General features: G+C 50.0%; 1 protein-coding gene across 3 annotated transcripts in view; it reads right to left on the bottom strand.

The window, feature by feature from the left end:
* Nucleotides 1–12,689, bottom strand: part of IGFBP2 (insulin like growth factor binding protein 2) — a 63,417-nt gene extending 50,728 nt beyond the window's left edge. Inside the window, exon 1 of one of the 3 annotated variants that reach the window (XM_051624146.1) lies at nt 12,287–12,689. In XM_051624146.1, the coding sequence (XP_051480106.1) occupies nt 12,287–12,689 (403 nt within the window). The other 2 variants (XM_051624150.1, XM_051624148.1) reach the window with 2 other exon arrangements.
* Nucleotides 12,690–20,239: the final 7,550 nt, after the last annotated feature.

Raw genomic sequence — 20,239 nt, 5'->3', positions numbered from 1 at the left:
CACAGCCCAGTCTGCCGGCTGCTCACAGAGGCACCTTCCTCGTCGCGTTACCCTGCTAATTGCAGCCTTGCACTGCAGATGCTTTCTGCCACACGGGCTGAAGTCCCACCCATTCACACATCTTTCCTGGACAAAATTTTGGGAACTTCCCCCATTTAAAAAGTGTTGTAAATCTGATGGGAATCCACTGCTTCAACAGAAGAGCTGCAAAAGGTTACTGCAAACCCTGCAGTTTTTCAGGGTGTAGCTTATTTGGCAGTGGGCAGCCCACAGTGGGTTATAAACACTCCCACAGAAGCATTCCCACACTCAATATCAGTATCAGTCTTGAACACAGATAATGATGACAGGAGAGAAGCAAGATACACAGTTTAACTGCCAAAAATGCCACTTCATCACAGCATACCATGGAAGGGATATGTGTTCAGTTGACTATCTGCATGTGGGCAGGGAAAAATCAAAGAGCAGCAGGATGGCTTTCCTTAGCACTGTTCCCACCTCTAAAGATTCACTTTCCATAAATTCCCAATTTATGCACTGCTGGCTAGTACCTAAAGCAGGATTATGGGCTTGATGGACCTTTGGCCACACTGGTCTGCTTGCCCAGTCATATCTGCACTGCCCAAGCGCTTTCAGTGTGGTCTGAATTTACAAAGGTTAGTTTCAGCATGTGCAGGACCTGCATAATGACCAGGGGTTAAGGTAACAAATCCTTGGAAACAGCCTGATAAAAAGAATAAACAAAAAAATGGAGGAAAGCAATGACTGAAATCAATAACAATCATTACTAGAAAGACAGGAGCCTTCCAACTATCTGGGATGAGAAGAATCTATGTCTGTATTACCACTTGTTACTCTTTTTTACCAGGCACAATTTTTTTAATGCTGAAAATCTTGTGTTTCAGCCCATTGTTAGCTCAGCTGGCCTTTGTCCCCGCAAGATGAGGGTCACAATCCTCAAGAGGGCTGAGCACCAACCAAACCACACTTTGTGCATGGGACTTGCAGGAACTTCACCACCTCCCTGGGTCAGCTCTGTCATGTTGAATTCATTCCATCCAAAATAACGAGAGAAAAAGCACAAACAAGTCAAGCCTTGGTTCACAAAGGTGGGGTTGAACAGAAAGGAGGGGTTAGACTCAAAAGGAGAACCCCCTGTCCAAACACATGTGTCTGAAGCAATATTCATAAAGCAAACACTGGAATGACTGGCAAGCAGTGTGCATATTGCACACCTGCCCCTTACCAGCAGGCAAATCTCCAGACGACATCAGCCCTTCTGAAAAGGGATTAAAATAAAAGCACACTGAGTCCATGAACAACCTTTATGTAAAAAGCCATGTGAGAGGTGATACGTTTCTACAGGCTGACTCCCCACAAACAAGCCAGCGGAAGTTATCAGCTCTGGGCTCCCAAAATATTTACTCAATCTACTGTTACTCTGACTACCCTCAAGCAGACCTTTCCAAAGTCCCATGTTGTCATTTTCATGGCATACCCTTGACTGAAACTCAAATGCAGAGCACCCTTTCCCAAGGGTATTTCCAAGCACTTTACTACAGCAGAAGCAAATGGTGTCCTTGCAGGCTAGAAACAGTGCTATGAAAACTCATCCTATAGGGAGAGGAGGTTGAAGGTTTGCAGCCTCCACTGTGCAACATCCAAGGGTCAGATCTGAACAGTGCCTCAAACTGAAACTGTGGGAGCAATTAAGAAGCCTAGACAAATGGCTTAATTTGATCAAGGGCCAAGAGGCTGAGATTAGACACCCTCGTGGAGCAGGCTGGGGCATTTTAGTGGTTGCAGTTGATGTGAAATTTGGGTTTAGATCTCATCTGGCCAAAAGCCACAGCTTGGGATGCACGGCTGGTGGAGGATGTCGGTATTCTCCACGTTTCCTCACACAGGCTTGGGATACCAGCTCTTATTTTTAGTACTATTTTCATTTCTTCATGTAATGAGTTCAGTGTTTCAGGCAACCCCGGAGGAGCAGGAAGGACATGTCCTGTAATAAAACTAATTAACTCATGTGGAATTTCTAGCCATTATTGTGAAAGTGGCCAAATTCCTCACTCCTGAAAAGCTGCCAAAATGACCATTAATCTGGCTGTGGTCACAAGTGAGATTCCTGTGGCCTCCTGCAACACCCGGCCAGCCCCTGGGACAGAGACTGCAGAAACCAAAGAGGATGTTGCCATTTCCTCACACCAGCTCCCACAGCCCCAGTTTTACTAAACAAGACAGTTGCCTCAGAGGGCTCCATGCCAAATTCCTCCCGTTGCCCCCACACCGAGCATGCCTCAGTCATGTGCACAGAGGTCTACACCTCCAAAATCTGCTCAAATCAGAGATTTTGGAATTATTCAAAGCTCTGCAGACTAACATTTCCACCTGCCCAGCCTTGGCCACGCTCTCAGTGACAGGTGCCCTGAGGGGATCAGGGTACTGAATGTGTCCTGGAGATGTCAGAAATTCAGTTCCCACCACCCAGCTGGGCAAGCTAGAAGGCTGAGCTTTTCTGGTCCCATCTGCAGGTGGTGGGAAGCTGGACTCCTCCACAGAGAAGTTCCAGGCAAGAATCTCATCAACCAAAATCCCTCAAAAATGCACAAGCATTAATGGAATCTGTCTTGATCCCTTCGAGCTGGGGGTAACAGGGTCTGTGGGGCTTGGCAGAGAAAAAAAGCATGGAATAAACTCATTTTAGTCACTAAAATCAACAGCCACAAAATAATCACAATACCCACAGGGAGCCAATCTATTATGCAAGAAGGCACCATTTTGCCATAGTCTTGTTTTTCTCTCCCTGTTCTGGACTGCTCTTTAAATTCAGTGATAGTTTAGAGGGTTAGCCTCTAAATAGTACCTCTGGTGCTGTCCCACTGTCCAGTCCCAGAAATGGTCGTATTCCCTGAACACCACTAGAAATCTAAATGTCCTGTGTAATGGCCTATAACAACATGGATCTCTAACAGTCTAAACAAAATCTTCCTAAAACCATCTCTGCAAAAGACATGGAAGCAGCACTGTTCACCATGGCCACAGGAAAGGCTCTGCTTCCATGGATACCCATAGCCTTAGGACTCCTCATCCCAGTTTCCATCATGGCAGATGATTTACCTATCCACTCACACCACAGTCAGATCAAGATGGTGCTGCAGTGATTCCCCTGCCATTACATCAATCTCGTTCACATATGTTCAGAAGAAGGGAAAGTGAACTCTACATATTAGGGGTTGTATCAAACTAATGGCAGTGGGTATCATGCTAGAAAAAGAAAAAAAAATGCTGATGGAGTTCAATAGTGGACACAGGGAGAAGGTTCCACCACGGGAACACTGTCTTTGACCAGTTAGACTATGAGGTGCCTTGCCAGAGCCTGGGATGGAGCCTGGAGCAGATCCTTCCAGCCTGAAGAAAGCAGTGGTAAGACTCATTTTAGTGCTACCACTCAGCATTTTCCTTGTGCTAGGTCAGCTGCAAACCTAGAAGGGTGAAGCAGCTACCATATGGAAGAAGCATTGCAGCACCCCTGACAAGTGTCCCCAAGAAGCCAAAACATAATTCAGCACAATTCAGGAATTTATCTTTACCAAAGGCACTGCAGGATGAGCAAGGAGGATCAGGAGGAACAGAAAACAGCCATGGAAAGCCCCGGTGTTGTTGGGTTAGCCTCACTGATAACAGAAAGACCATGGTGGAAAACCACCTTAACCCTACAACCTCCACACCAAACTGTCCCAGGGGCCAGGACCCTGAGGACACAAACCAAGCACCCAGGGGAGCCCCTGAACCAGCCACCTTGGATTATCCACAGCCTTGATAGCTCCACATCCCTGCTGGGCCTGTGGGGCAGAGCTGCAGCACCAGCTCTGGGCTCCGACAGAACCCCAGCTCCTCTCCCCATTTCTGCTTGCTTTTGAAGTGCCAGATGAAACACCACCAGATGGAGGTGAGCCCACTGGAAGCAACGGGAGACATGTGCGTCCACATGGGCTTGGGGGAGGCTGCCATTGTCACAAACCCTGCCACTGCCCCTGGCTCAGCTCACAGCCAAACAGCATGCCGAGCACAACAGACAAGACATTCTGGATTCAAACAGAAAATTATCCCTGAGCAACTTTCCAGATGGAAAAAAGGTCAGATTCTGGTGACTTTCCCTGCTTCTGTGATTCTCCCTTCACTGAGACCACTCAGGATCCCTCCTGCTCCCCTCAAGGAAAAAAGTTTGAGACTTTGAGATACTAGAGGGTATGGCCTGCCCTACAGGTGACAGGTGACACTGGGGAACACACACTTGATCTCTGGAGGTACCAAAAATGGTCTTGGAAGGCACGCAAAACCACAGAAACACCTTCAGCAACTCACTGCACCCACCAGTCACCAGTCCTCCCAGACTTAACAGCAAGCACTCCTGGGATGTGGGTATCAGGTGCTCGTCCTTTTCTCGTTTTAAAACGGCAGGAAAAGACTGTGGGAAGGTTGTCAGTCAACCTCTTCACCAAGCTGAGAAAAGTCCATTAGCATGGACTGGGTCTTCCACAACTAGGCAGAAGAGCGGAGAACAGGCTGCCCTGGATGAAGATCTTGCAGACCTTGCAGGGAAATTTTGCTGTGGTTTCAAGCAGAAATACTGGACAAAGATTCAGGGATCTTCCCTATGTTATTGGACAACTGGACTCTCCCACAGACCATACTATGCAAGTGACTGCAACAGCATGTCACTGTTGTAGGTACCCTGCATCACTTGGCTCCAAGGACAAGCTGCAGGGAGGCACAAAAACTCCTCTCTAAAGTCACCTCCAGTCAGTAAGGTGTTGGAGGCATTATTAATTTCAAGGCAAGAGCATTAGAAATCCCTTTATCCCACCTGAGCTGGTTTATCTGCAGAAAACTGGAAGGGAAAGCAGGGATTTCAACATGGTCCAATTCCCACCAGCGCTTTGTGTCACTCTCAATTACAGTTCAGAATGAAATACCAAGAAATCGTTCCTCATGGCCGGCAGAATTAATGGGATCTTTGACTACAGAGAGCACCAGGCAGTGAACTTACTCCCTTACCAGCCGAGAGGCACAGTGCAGCTTTCTTCAGAACAAAAGCTGCGATGTCAAAGGATAGTTAAGGCTTATAAAAGTGACCTGATGTTTCCCAGTATTCCAGTCCGTAAGAAAGGCACATGATTACTGACCCTTTCCTTTCTAAAACAATTTATTTCTACTACAAGCTGATGAAGCAAGAGACCTTACCTTCCCACAGGTACCTAGCTAAATTACATGTGGGGAAGAACACTGAAGAGAAGACAATCAATAATGCAGTTGCAACAAGCTGTCAAATGCTGGGTTGCAGCAAAGCTCTTTATTAATAAATGTGCACTAACCCCTTTCTCCTAAGCCTTTCCCAGGATAACCACCTTTGCTCATAATTGGATGTCAACGCACTCATTTAATGAGGTCACACCTGGCCAGGTCATGAAGGAGAAACACCTCCCAGCTTGCTGGCAGTGGCTGGTAAAGGTAGGCAAAGATGCTTTAGCTGGTGATTCAATCTGCTGGAGGTAGCTTCTCTTTGTGGAAATTATAATAGGGATTGATTTGTAATCTGCTAAACTGACAGAAAATTCCTCCTTCCAGAAAAGTGAAGATTTGGTTGGATTAAAGCCTCATCATGGCTCACCCAGAGTCCAGACAGGGACTAAGACCTGCATGATGTACCATGAGCATGTGCACTAGGACAGGGAGGGAGTGGAGCACAAATACTGTGAGATCATCTCAGCGGGGACGAAAGGCAGCCAAGAATAATCTGCACATGTCAGGACCCCCAGCAAGGATTTCTCCTTCTCTCCAGGAGCCTGCAACACAGTTAGCCTCCAAATCCCACAGCACACTCAGCACCCATGAAGCAGTGTGTTGTTCCAGGACACAGAGCAAAGGGACACCTAACGCAATTCCCTCCCCCAGGCAGACACAGGGCACTAAAGCAGCTTTCTCCACAAGGCTAATGCCACCTGCTTCTGGCAGGTGTAAACAGTCAGTAGAGACAGAGTTGGAAAGCCAAGCCTGATGTGTTCTATACGTGCTGCTAAAGGACACCTCAAAAGTGGTCACACATGCACTGATTTAGGCAGCACCTCCTCACGGAAGAGCCAGGGGTGAAGATGGGTGGAAGTGCTACTGGAAGCGCACACCATGACAACAGGTTTGCATCCCTCTGGTCTGGAAGCAGTCTGCTATGCAGCCACTGGATCAAAGTTACATATTTCACCTTGATTCAAGGAAAGAAACCAGGAATTCTTAAATCTGGAAACTCTGTACACCACCAAGCTCAGCCCTCCTCTTGTAACAGAAACGCTTTACTTTTTACCTTGGCGTTCCTCTTACTCCATCTACTTAAAGCAAAAGATCCTCCCTGAGGGAATCAGAGCCCCAGCAGGGAAGGCAGCTGGAAATTCAATCAAAGAGCTGGAATTGCCCAATCCAAACAGAAATGCAAAAAATCTACCAGAGAAACTAAACTGCTGTTTCTCCCAGGTCACTACTGCTGAACACACAACCAAGAAAAGCAGGTACAGGAGTGCTGCTGGCCACTGGCATGAATCCCTGTCTTCACAAATCCAGTCATGTCTGTGGGTAACAGTGACAGCTGCTCATCGGCCCCAGCTGATACTGCAGCCAGGTCTGGTGCAGAGCCATACACAAACACACCTCTTGCATTCCAGTTTTCACTGGTTTGCCTCCTGAATTGTTTATCTCGGCTCAATTCCTGGATGTGGATAAAACAAACGACATGGACTTTCTCACAGACGGGGCTAGCTTCTTGCTGTTCCCTTGACAAATACCATGCTCAGAGAGTATGAGACTGAAACCCAGAGGAAAGGAAACAACTGCAAAGGGCAAGAAGGAAACAGATCATTTGCCAAGGGACAGTATGAAAACACATTTCTCCTTCAGGCCAGAGCCTTGAGATCTTCCCAGGCTTCCCCCTTCCTCCGAACCACCATTTTCACACCAAAATCACCACCCCCACAGCAAACTGAAGTGGGACTGGGGCAGGGGGTAGCATTATTCTCAAGTGTTATTTATTGTCTTAATACTTGGAGATGACAACCAGCCCAGGGCCTGAACAGGTTGCCTCTTGACCAGACACAGCTGCCACGAAGGAGCTTGGACACCTGGCAAAGCCCCAGAGGCAGAGAGGACAGATGAGCTGGAGGCTGGGAGGAGGGGGGGTTCCATTCATGTAGCATTGTTAGAGCTGATTTCACTTTTGATAATTACTTGCAAGGCAAGGAGCTCTGCAGACATTCAGTTTATGCTGGGCAGAGCTGCTGTAGTGGCTGTAGACACATTAAGACACTTCTGTGGATTTGGTTCTCGCAGCTGGCTCCTCTGGTGTCTATACTAACATCCAAGCTTGAATAAGCCAGGCTGGACACCTGGTTGCAGCACTTGCAACTAACCTTGATCATGTGCTTCTGCCTCAAATGGAGTCTAGTATGGGATGAGGGGGACACCCATAGCCTGGCTCTCCTCTAGCCCTCACCCACTTTTTAGCAACACAGTGTCTTCAGGACCTCCACTGCTGCATTAGATCTGGACAACTTGACTGACAGGGTCAGTCAAGGGGCAGAAAGCCAGATAGACCCATGCACATGCAGATCATGACGGATGCTTCATTTCCTTATAAAAGCAGGAGAAAAGCAGAAGTCTTCCTGGCAAGTCAGTGGACATGAAAAATGCACTCATAGCATTACTGGCATGGTTTTCAAGTTACTGTTAAAATTCCACTTATATTATGCTACCTCCAACCTCAGAGTCTTCTGTGTTTTGGAGCAATACATTAAACTATCTTTCAGCAGCTGCCTGCCAAGGGGAAATGGAGGTTTTGACATCTGACCCATAAGGAAGGATGTGTGGCATTTGGGGCTACCCAAATAAGGATTTTAGTTGGATGCTAAAATAAGATGTGCTTTTAACTGTTAACTATTTTGACGCTGTTTTTGTCTCTTGGGAGTTCAAAGTGGTGTCCCTGACCGGGTGAAGAAGGCTAACCCAGCCCTGCAAGTTGAAGTTCACCTGGGGCCGCATTGTTTGCTCAGCTCTCTTTCCATTTGGAAAGGTTACGTTGCATTGGCATGGGCTTAGAAAACACATTTATTTTAATAAAGAAGTTAAGATTCCAAAGCAGGACTCAATAGCCAGCAACGTGTTCTGAGGCAGATCCCACTGAATTAACACAAATACCCCAACAACAAAATAAAACAATACTACAAACCCAACTGAATCGCACTGGCAAAGGGAGAAAAACTTTCCTTAACTGGTCAGTGGCTCAAGAATTCTTTTTTCAGAACAAGTTTTATTCCTAGGACCTCATCTGTGCTAGGAGAAAACAGATGTTCTTCAGCTCTTCCCATAATTCAGGCAAAACAATTCAGGAGAGTTGCTGACATCACTAAGGGGTAATCTGCCCTGCTCCACCTCCTAGCACGAGTTCCCATCTTGCAGCAGCACTGGCACCCTGCTGAACCTTGATCTCACAGAAGACCATTGACTTGCTACCTGGGGCTGGCTTTCTGCAGGATTAGCTCCTGAACCAGCCTACTCTGACATTAAGAGAGCAAAACCCAGCAGAAGGAAGGGAGAGGAATGGTGCAGCTAAGAGCTGGACAAGACCACAGAAGCCCCTCATTCCAGTTCATGATAGCCAAAGCAGAAGGCAGCATCCTCACCCTGCAGCTGAGATTGGAGAGGTTGAGACACCCCACTAGTACCTGAAGCACCTCTCAAAGCACGTTGGGTCTTCAAGACAAATTCAGTCCTCGGCCACCCTAGACCTGCTTGGAGAGAAGAAGGCTACTGGGGACTGAGACATTATCTGCCAGAACACAGACTGCTAACATGATGTAGAGAGTCCTCACTGCTCCCTGTGTCCTGGTGGACCTCGGACGCATCATTTAGTCCATCTGCAAAACAGAGTGCTGATCCTGTGGAGGTGCTGAGAGAATAAACACACTCGAGACTGGCATGAACTCTGTGAGCCTCGCACACACAGTAACAACCCTCTGTCCCTGGCTCAGGTGGCTCCAGTCCACAGTATGTAAACTGTGTTACTTGATGACCTGAAATAAACTGTCAGTGTGGTCCAGTGACATTGAAACTATTTCAGAGGCCTTGATCCCTGGAGTTGCTGAGTCTCCTTCTCATTCCCACCATCGGTGGGAGTTCATGCACTCACCTCCCTGGGGGGAGGTGGAAGTTCTCAGCCTGATTTCCACAGACTGCTGCTATTTTGTTCCAACATTCTCAACATCTTCAAAATACCCAAAGCCTCTTGTGCAATTAGCAACATCCCTTGCTTCCTAGCTACATGGTGGTTTATGTTACTTTCCGCCTACAACCATTTCAGGATTGGCTTTACAGACCTAAGAGGAAGACTAAACAATGCTGGAGCCACAGCAGGAGAATTTGCAGTTTTCTTCCTTGTTTCATTTGGGCAATCCTGCCTCTCATCAGGGACAAAAAACTTGCCAACCTCTTAATTTAGGAATAGCACGAGCTCTGCATTCCAGCCCTGAATCAGCCAAAGGAGCCTTTTCAAGCTGGAAAGGGGAAAAAGGGCAAATACCTTTAAGCACATTTAAAAACAAAACCAAAAAAAAAGCCTCAACACCTGCCTTTTGCAGGCAAAAACCTGCTCTGGGGCACTCTTGAAACTAGCTTGACATCAGCATTTGAAAGGGAATTCCAATCCCTGCTCTTCGGGTGCCAAGCTGCTTTCCCTGTCACTGCTTTAAAGGAAAAGCAAACTCTCCTACATGTTTTGCAGGCACGCAGCAAAGGGAAGCGATGTTGAGAGCCTGAGCAGAGCAGTATCAAGAGAAGCTGGCAAAGTTTCGTCCTGTTTTGGTTGCGGGTTTGCTTTGTTGGTTGTTTAATTTATTTTGTTTGTTTTCTTTTTTTCCTAATGGCTACAACAACCTGTTAAAAGTTTTGTAATCTGAAGAGAGCAAACCCTTTTCTGGATGTCCAAACTCCCCTGCCAAGACCTGCTTGACTGTGAATATTCCAGCTGCATGTTTCACATCACACTGGTTTAAGGATGTGCCAGCACTTTTTATTATTCACCTCCTATGGATATTACAGAGCACCACATATACTAAAGTGTTCTTGACCTGTGCATGTATGTGTATTACACATAAAGATGTGGTCAAATAAATCACATCCATTGTAAAGGAATAAAGATAATAAAATCAAGCAAAATACCCAGTGAAGTAACATAATTCTGAAAGGAAGTCCGTAAAAAGCAAGAAAACCAGCGTTAACTCAGAAAATCACCTCTCAACCCGTCTGCAATGCTCTTCACTCCCCTCCCTCCCCCAGCTTCTTTTAAAAGCATAAGCCTGGAAATCAGAGCCAGATTCCTTAAATCTAAATGCCCTTGGCTTCTTCTGGAGAGTGTAAAATTCATTCCCTTGGCATTCACATTCTGTAGTCAAACAAGATTTCACATCAACCTGTTCTCCAGACTACCAGCTCTCCACCACCCCTTGCAGCTGGGCAAAGGGAGGGGAACAGGAGTGGGGACAGGAGTGGGGACTGCAGCAGTGGCAGCCTGGGAGTATGGAAGCAGCAGTCTGCAACGTTTTCCTCGCTGCAGGATTTTCTTCCCTCCCTTCTCTCCATCTCTCCCCCTCGAGGGGTGCTGTGTGCGCGGGTACCCAACTGCCCTCCCATCCTCCTGGGGAGCGAAGCCGGGAGGTACAGCCTCTGTAAGAGGGAGGGAATTCAAAGTCGTGCTGCTGAACTAGTTATGTGAAAAAGGTCAGAGCCCCAGCCGTAGCCAGGGGATCAAAACCAGCAAGGAGGCAGAAGTCAAGCAGGGGTGATTTCAAAGGAGAAAGTGCTGGACTGAAGAAGTCCCAGACCTGATTTGGCAATTTTCAACATCCCACGGAGAGGGAAAGAGCTTGCAGCTGATCCCAAGGGAGTAGAGGCATTAATAAAACAAAGCTCTGCTGTATCGGCGTCCCCAGGAGCCCTCCCTCCCACAGCAAGCACAGCAACAGGTCAGGAGCCTGTTGGCTGTGTCCTCGGGGAATGCTCCTCCGGGCACCCAGCGCCTGGACCGGGGAAGGTGGAGTGGGCCAGAACCCCCACAGGAGCCGGCAGCAGCCACCCCAGCTCCAATGTAGGCTCTGCTGGGAAGACATCGCTAGGGTAGGGCTCTCCAGACAGCAGGGCCCCAGCAGTCCCTCAGCCACCCGCTTCCCACCGGGCAGCACGAACCTCCCACACTGCCTCTCCCCGTATCTTTGGGGCATCCCTCACCCTCCAGGGAGATTTTACTCCCCCACCAAACCCAAATCTGAACGTCCACCTCCTGCTGCTCCCCGAAGGACTCCCCGTCCCCCCAGCTGCACCTCCCCAAACTTGACCTTTTATCTATCCCCACGGGTTTCTTCTTTTCTAGAAGACCCCAACCTCCACCCTGCCCCCGGCACAGTCCCTGCAGCTCCCCCCGTTACACCCCACCCCTGAGCTTCCTGGCCCGTGCCCAGGAAACCTCTCTAACGCCCGGGGTAACTGCACCCCCAAATACTCCATTTTCCCCAGCGATACCCCTTTTGTCCCTCCCTGAACTCTCTCCCTCCTCTCCCCTTTCCCTGCCCTCCTGAGGGGTCCCTCTGCCCCTCGAGGATCCCCTTGAGGTCACCCTTAAGGATCCCTTTGTCTCCTGGACGTTCCGGTGCCCAGCTGTGCCAGCGCTTCCTCTGGCTCTCGGTCTCGGGTGCCCGGTGCCCGGTGTGCAGTGCACAAAGCACCGTCTCCAGCGCCCGCTGCCCGGAGCGCGGAGCACAGGAGCTGGTCCCCAGCACCACCAGGTCACCGGTGCCAGGTCCCGGTAGGCGGTGCCCGGTCCCTAGCATCTGGTCGCCGGCGCCCGGTCCCGGTTCATGGTGCCCCGCGTCCAGAACCACCAGGTGGCCGGCGCCCGGTCCCGGTGCGCAGTACTCGGTTCCCAGCACCAGGTGGCCGGTGCCTGGTCCCGGTGCGCAGCGCCCAGGTGCCCGGTCCCCAGCACCAGGTCCCCAGCGCCCGGTCCCGGTGCGCGATGTCCGGTCCCACAGCACAGGGCGCGCCGCGTAGGGCGCTCGGTGCCCCGTCCTCGGTGCGCGGCTCTCCGTGCTCTGCGCCTGACCCGCGGACCCGGGTCCCGGCTGCGCGGGGTGCCGCGGTGCCGGGCGCTGCTCACCTGCGGGGCGCTGCTCACCTGCGCGGCGCTGCTCACCTGCGGGGCGCTCGGCGCTGGCGCCGTACTCGGCCGTGTCACGGCGGCGGGCGCAGGTGCCCTGCCCTTGCACCAGGGCTTGGAGGGGCAGCTCGGCGCCGGGGTCGGGGTAGCAGCGCAAGCCGGCGGCGCAGCGCGGCGTGTAGACGCCGCACGCCTCGGCCTCCAGGCGGGCGCACACCGGGCAGCAGCCGCAGCCCGGCTCCCGCACCAGCTCGGGGCAGGGCGGGCGGGCGGCAGGGGGGCAGGCGGCCAGGCGCTCCGCCGTGCAGGGCGGGCAGCGGAACAGCACCTCGGGCAGCGCCGGCCCCGCCAGCGCCAGCGCCGCCGCCGCCGCCGCCAGCAGCAGCCGCGGCCAGGCGGCCCGGGCCGCGCCGCCGCGACCGTCCCCGCCGAGCGCCATGGCGGGACTGACGGGCGGCGGGGCCGGCAGGTGGACACGGCGCTCGGCCCCCCGGCGGCGCGGCGGGGCGAGGAGGGGAGCGGCACGGCGCGGAACGGAGCGGAACGGCGCGGAACGGAGCGGGGCCGGGCGCGTCGTGGCGCCGCCAGATCCTAGAGCCGCCCCCTCTCCCGCCCCCCCTGGAGGGTCGGGGCTGCCCCGAAGGGGACGGGGGGTCAGACCCAGAATGGTAGAACCGTTTGGGTTGGAAAAGACGCTTAAAATCATTGAGTCCAACCCTTAACCCAGCACTGCCAAGTCCACCACTGAAGTGTGTCCCTGAGCACCACATCTACACGTCTTTTAGATGCCTTTAGGGATGGGAACTCCACCAGTTCCCTGGGCAGCCTGTTCCAGTGCTTGACAACCCCTTCACTGAAGAGTTTTTTCCTAATATCCAAGCTAAACCTTACCTGGTGCAACTCAAGGTCATCTCCTTGTGTTCTGTTGATTGGTACTTGGGAAAGCAGAGCTACACTCACCTCCCTACAACCTCCCTTCAGGTAGTTGTAGGGAGCAAGGAGGTCTCCTCTGAGCCAAACTCAGACTAAACACCCCCAGTTCCCTCAGCGGCTCCTCATAAGATTTGTTCTCCAGACCCTTCACCAGCTTCATTGCCCTTCTCTGGACACACTCCAGCACCAAAATGTCCTTCTTGTGATGAGGTGCTCAAAAGTGAACACAGGATTCGAGGTGCAGCCTCACCAGTGCCAAGGGCCAGGGAACAATCACTGCCCTTGTCCCATTGTCCACACTGCCCAGAGGAGGTTGGGAATGGTCCAAAGGGGAAACAGAGGGCCTGACCAACATGGGGTGAGAGCCTACCACAGTGGGAGTCAGGGTCTGCCCCATGGGGAATGGGGATCTGCCCTGCTGGGTAGAGCAGGGGCACACCCAGAGGGGGTCAAGGCCTGCCCCACAGGGGAGATCAAGGCCCACCCCACAGAGACACTCAGTACAGGGAGAGATGGAGAACCCACCCCACAAGAAGGTTGGGGTCCTGCCCCATAGGGACACTCAGTGTACTTTTGAGTACAAGGTGTATGACATAAAGGTGACTTTTTTCACTAATAAAAAACAATGACAACAAAGCCAAGGGAATGCAAAGGAGCTAATAAAGCTGGAAAACTCAGTTAATATCATTGTGGGGTTGTATGGTTAAATTCAGGCACTGAGGCAGCCTGAGTTCCCTCAGCTGTGGGAATGTCAGCCTTGGGGCACTTAAAGTTAACATTTGCTGTGCTAGTTTTTCAATTTTGTTTTTGTTTTGTTTTGTCTTTTCTAATTAAGAAAAATGGAAAACGCTGCTGGGGATGACTCGTGTGGCACAGTTTTTGGCCTGGAATTACTCATGGCCCATGTGTTGTTATACAACACCATGTTTATGGGATCAATGAGTGCAGGGTGGGACATTGGTCTGCAGTGTTCAGCACACTGTGAAAACCCTGTGATACATCCTGGGACCAAGAATGTGGTACCATCCCCATCCCTGGGTCTTCCCAAGCAGTAACACAGGTTTTTCAAGAGTTTAATCAAGCATTGTCCCTTCCCTGCCCATCACACTGTGGAGACCTCGTTGAAGAGCTGCCCATTTGCTTTATTTCTTAAAATGTACCATTGCTTGTCTGCACTTCCCTCAAACTGGGCTGTGATTTTAACCATCCCCATTTCATTTCTGGAGGAATCCAGTTAGTTTTGGGGTTTCTGTGACAGCAGCACTCATTGCTCTGAGTGTAGGGGACCCCGGAACTGCAAGCCAACAAAAACATTCCCCTGAAATGAGAAGCAAATAACAAAGATAGTGTATTACAGATTGGTATTACAGAGCCTGAATTTTAGCCTGATTGACTCAAGGAAGTCTCTTCAAGAAGAGGAAAAAAAAGAAAAAATCTAGAAAAAAGCCCAACACAGACTTCACATTCATTACTCCCACAAATTGCAAAGTGGGAAAATGGGATGCACAGCCCTGTGCACAAGCAGCCCCTCAAAAGCCTCCCTTTAAAACAGATTTACCAGCAGATGTTCAATAGAAAATGGAGAGAATGATTTTCACTGCATGCTCACGACTTCTTGGGGATGGGGGGAAGGAGGCTCTCGGTACCTTTTTTTATGATCCGCTGTTGACTTCACTAATGACTCACATTTGGTTCCAACGAGAAGTTTTTATATGACTAATGAATCTATATTTGGAGGCGTAAGAGGGTTTGGCTAATTATCTGTTGCAGGCAGTTAAATATCCCAAGTATTCAAAGTAGGTTTTCTTCCAGTGGCAAATGTGATGCCCCTACAGTCTGTCTCCTGGTGCTTTAAAAGCAGCCCAGCACTTTGACTCGTACCAAGCTGACATCTGGGTTTCTGCGTGTGTAAGCACAAGAGATGGCCTGAACTTAATTATACAGCCAACCAATCCTGCATGTTTTAGGTGGCCAATAGGTCATTCCTCAAGGGATGGTTTAAACCCGATTTTTCAACAGGCACTTGATGCTTGCAGCGGCCCTTTTTGCTGGGGGCATTTACGGGGGTGCCATTAATAACTCCTGGCAGGGGCAAATTCCTTCTGAGCACTGTTGTGTAGGCTGCTTGTGTACAAATCATTTTTCCACAGGGACGGCTCAAAATCTGAGGAGAGAAGGGAAAGGAGAGAGGAGGGGGAGGGAAGGGGCTCTGTAGGCTCAGCTGCTTGAATTGCAGGAGGACATTAAACATAACGATCCTGGAGGGAAAGAAACTGTACGCAGCTCAGATGTGGGAATGAGCCAGGATTTCCTGTTCATATGCCTCTTTAGTAGGTGCTCAGGTCCCTTCTCCTTCTTTTATCTAAGTCTTTGTCCACCACTGAAGCAGTAACGCTGGTGCAGCTACAATGGATCAGATGTTCCCCCTCTCCCTGCTGCTGCAGCCCTCAGCCAGGAGACCTCTCTGTGCCGCTCTCCAACTCCAGCAGAACAATAAAGAAGATTTTACAGCTGTTGTGGGGATGGGGAGGGGGAAGGCAGAGGGAAAACAGCTTGAGTGCCCATGGCCAGCTATAATTTCTCCAGTGGGTCTTTGCTGACAGTTTTAGGATTAACAAGTGAGCTCTGTTCCCAGGCATTTACCCCTCTGGATAAGCTGGCCTGTTTGTTCTCAAGGGTTTATTTTACCCTGCAAAATATGGCATTGCCAAACAGATGTAGGCTTGTTCCTAGAAAGGCAAGTTATAGCTGAAGCTGCATCTCACAGAGGCTTTAGCCCTTGGAATTGTTTGGAAATGCTACAGTATTCCTCTGACCCTTTTCAGGGCAGTTTTTTCCCACAGACGTGCTGGTCGATTCTTTTATGGCTCTGTCCTTTGTCAGGGATGAATTAGGAAAAATAAACTCGCAAACAAAAAGTGGAGGCCCAGCACAGAGATCCTCTTGCTCCCAATGATTAAGAAGTATTTTACAGCTTGGGGGTGGGGGGGTAAGAAAACAATGTGTCCTCCTGTGCTTTTCTTTCCCTCATTTTTAGCTCAGTGGGTAATGGGGAGGTGGGGGGGGTTAGGGTAGAGGGGGGAAGAAAGAAAATAGTAAAGAATTAAACAGTCTTATTACTTTTAAAGGCCTCCTTTTCAATAGACTGACATGAAGTACTTTATGGCAAGTGCTGGAAAAAGCTTCCCATGTCCCAGAGCAGTCATGGTGAGGGGCAGGTGAGGAGGAAGGAAGGAATGGCTGTGAGCAGGAAGGCTACAAGTGTGCATGCTGGGCCTGATGTGAGCATTCAGTGGCCAGGATCTTGCTTTCTCCCTGTAGATTCAGCAGACTTCAGCAACAAGCAAAGGTTTGCCAAGGGGCTGAGACCCGGAATTGCCAGTGACTTGCAGCAAGGCACATCAGGGTGAGACAGCAAGGGATCTGCCCCCCTTGCCCCTGTCCCTCTTGGAAGTGGCATGGGGACATGTCCAGGCCAGTCAGTAGTGGAGGCAGAAGAAGCTCTTGCCCCTTGGCTGCAGAAGCATGGAGGATAAAACTTAACCTGCCTCCAGACACTCCAGTTCAGCAGCTTTGCCCCCAGAAATGGGGTGGTGGGAGTGAGCACAGCAGGGCAGAGCAGGGAAGAGGGAGGCACTGCAAGAACCACTTGAGCCAGCCTGCTCACAGCACTGGCTTCTCCCCAAGGCAGTCACACTGAACCTGGCAAGCTTTCAAGGAACAACAAGAGCCCAGAAATAAGTTGTCAGCACGACCTCTTCTTCCTCTTCAGGGTCAGGTGCCCAGAGGTTTGCTGCTAAACCTTACCTGTGCTGCCAGGGCATGCAGGAGGGAGCAAAGTTTCAAGTGGTGCAAGACCAGATTTTTGCCCATCCACCAGGCTCAGTCAGCAGAAGTGGTTGAACATGGAAGAGGGAATGGTTTTAATCTGAAATGAAGCTCACATTTTCTCACTTGGAGGAATGGGCAGGCTCCAAGCACTCCCACAGGAGGAAGGGACAGCTGCACCACCTGGGTTGTTGCATGTCCCCCAGCACACCCTCTGCCTGTCCCTGCCCTCCAGCCTGGTAGTGACTCACTTCTGTTTGCCCTGTGGTTACACCTCAGCCTCTTGTCCTTCCCCTCCACAAAAACTCATCCAGCATGTTTCATTCTTTCCTCAGCACTTGCTTTCTGGAGCTTGGTCAGCTCTGGTGTGAGGAGCACAAGTACCCTGTGAACTCTTGGGGCTCTGATCCACACCCTTAGCTTGCTGCTCAACAGGTCACACTCAGAAGTAGGTCTTAACCTGCCTGGTGCCCCAGGCTACCCTCGCTATCCTCAAATTGTTTTCCCCAGGTGCATCAGCCCCAGCAGAGTTCAGATGTCAGCAGAAGGGTCAATTATAGGCCACTTTCTTTACATTTACGCTATCTGAGATGTTTTTAGAGTAGCCCTAAATGCATTATCCATCAGCCTGATCCAGTAATTACGAATGCTTTGGAATGGTCCAGGCTAGTTTGTTTAGGTTTCTCCAGCACTGATTAGAGATTAGCAGAGCTAAAACCATCCATTAGCTGGAAGGCATAAAGCAGTGGTGGTTTTCAGCCTCAGGGGCCAGATGCTTTGTATCTACCCATCTCCCAGGCACCACCACTCTCCAGCAAAGCTGCAGAGGAGGGAAGGAGGGTGCTGTGAGTTTGTCTGGTCTGTAGTTGCCATTCGTAGCAGAGGCTTGTGGATTTGGACACCTCAGAAGCCAAACTCCTCACTCATCCATAAGCATTCCTCAAAGATGCCTTCATTAGTCTCAGGTGTTCAGTTTGAAACCAAGCAGCTGACCAAGAGGAGAAGATGCAAAAATTGCTGTTGGAAGAGGACCTGGCGAGGATGAAGATGTGTCTGAGGGAGGGAAAGAAAGCCTTTATCTCAGTCCAAGGCAGCAGCACATCTCTGAAGAGATGGTCCTATTTTAAACAAATCGCTGTTTGAAGTGGGCCTGGTACTGCCCACATTACAGTTTCCTGGTTGCAGTCCTCATTATATCAGCAAAGGGTGACTTCTTTGCAAAGACCCTGAAACTCCAGCACCTTTTCAGACATCACAGAATCCTGGCCCTTCCCCTAAGGGAATGGGAATTAACAGTCTCTGGGTTTGGTGGCTAACAGCCCTTGCTGCTTAGCTGCTCCTCTGGCCTCAGAGACCTTTGCTCTCCAGGCCACTCAACGCTGATTTCACTTCAATGGTAGGAGAGTTCCCACAAAATTGATCCTGAGCAAAAAAGCCACCACGTTACTTACACCTACCAAGTCTCCTGATGTGCTCCTTGGTTTCCATGAGGATTTAGATCCCCAGATAAAAGTTAGACTCAAAATCCCTGTTTCAGCAAGCCCAGATGCTAGAATGTACAACTCCTTGGAGCAAGCTGGAACAGCCTCCTAGCCCCATGACACAGAGTGGATAGTAAACAGTCAGGATCCCACTGACAAATATGAGAACCCAAAGATTGCTTTGCCATTTACATTGATAGGCTTTCCCTCAGTGTCTGGTACCCCTTGAGCAGGGCAGCGGGATGAAAGCATTTCAAAGCACACGTAGATGCTCAAGAATTTTATTAGCAGCATCAGCCAATATTTCCACTTGCTTTGTATTTGCTGTTGGAAAAGTAATAACAGTTTTGGAGAACCTACTCAGGAGAGAAAACAGCACTTTCCTAGGAACCACGCTGGGATACTGCTTTGAGTAACAACATTGCAACTCAGGAATGGAGTGGAAAGGGGCTGCAGCCCCAGGAGGAGCAGGGATTGCTTACACGAGCCCACAGAAAGTGGGTGGAACAGGATGGAGGAAAGTGTGGTGTGACTATATATCGAAAAGACTCCAGCTGCTGGTCTCTAGCTGCCTGTGTCAAAACCTCTTCAGGGAAATAACTTTATTCAACTCCTGGGACAAATAAAAAAGTACTGGTGAAAATACAGGGAAAAGTCTTGTGCTGGCAAGGGGCAAGACAGACTATTGAAATCTTAACCCAGAGCACAGAGCTCTTCTATGGCAAGAGAAGTATTTGAAGGTGCAGTGACATTTACCTGAAATACAAAGACAATCCCAGGCTCCCACAATCTCCTGGCTGTTGAGGAACAGAAGCTACTCCAAGACTAGGGAGCATGTGAGGGGTCTGATCCCCCACCAACAACTAAACCAAGAATTTCTCCAGTTCCGCTTCCCTGGTTCTGTCTCTGTACCTCTCTTGGGTCTGACTCATTTCTGGAGATGTGGCCAATGCAGAGAGAGACAAAGCCAAGAGCTGAGGGGATAAAGTATCCTGCAGAAACAGGTCCTCACCCCACAGCTCTCCTGGCCTCGCACAAGCCCTGTCCCACCTCTGTCCCTGCTCAGTGATAAAGGCAGAGACCACTTGTAGGGCATCCTGAGGCAACACCATCTCTGTCTTTCTGCCTCCAGACTCAGCACATATGCCCTGCTCAGCAACAGCATGGGAGAAAGACCAAGGAACCAACCCTATGTAAGAGTCCTTTTCTGCTAGCACCTACAGATGAAATAACATCTCTGGTGAGCATCATGGCTGTTTGACTGGTAATGGTACTTAACCAAAAACCCAGCAGAAAAAGACAGGGCTGCAACTCAGAATATTTAATCATATGCTTTAAAGCACACTACCTGTCAAGGCAGGTGTGGGAGGAGGTGATCTGGATGATCTCACTCCAAGGTAACGCCATGAGTCCTCCTGCACTGGTGCAGCCTTGCTGAGACAGCCAGGCAACCTGGAGGGTGGGTTTCCCCTTGCAGGATACTCCCATGGTAGCAACTCTTTCCATTTCTTCAGCATGTCTAAATGTACCAGCCTATGAACACAAGCAGAGACATGAAGCCCCCAAGAAAGACTTCTGGGACCTTCAGCCCAAGCATCACTGCTTGTTTTTGACTTGTCTCTCTGGACACTCACTGATTCCTGTTACACAGAAGGAGCTGGACTAACAAGCTCTCCCCTTCCATGCTGACATGGACACTGCCAAAGAAAATGCATGACAAAAGTAACAAGGATGCACCACCACTGCC

This window comes from Apus apus, chromosome 6 (genome assembly GCF_020740795.1).
Source record: "Apus apus isolate bApuApu2 chromosome 6, bApuApu2.pri.cur, whole genome shotgun sequence".
NCBI classification, from domain to species: Eukaryota; Metazoa; Chordata; class Aves; order Apodiformes; family Apodidae; genus Apus; species Apus apus.
This window is presented reverse-complemented; position numbering and strand designations above follow the sequence as displayed.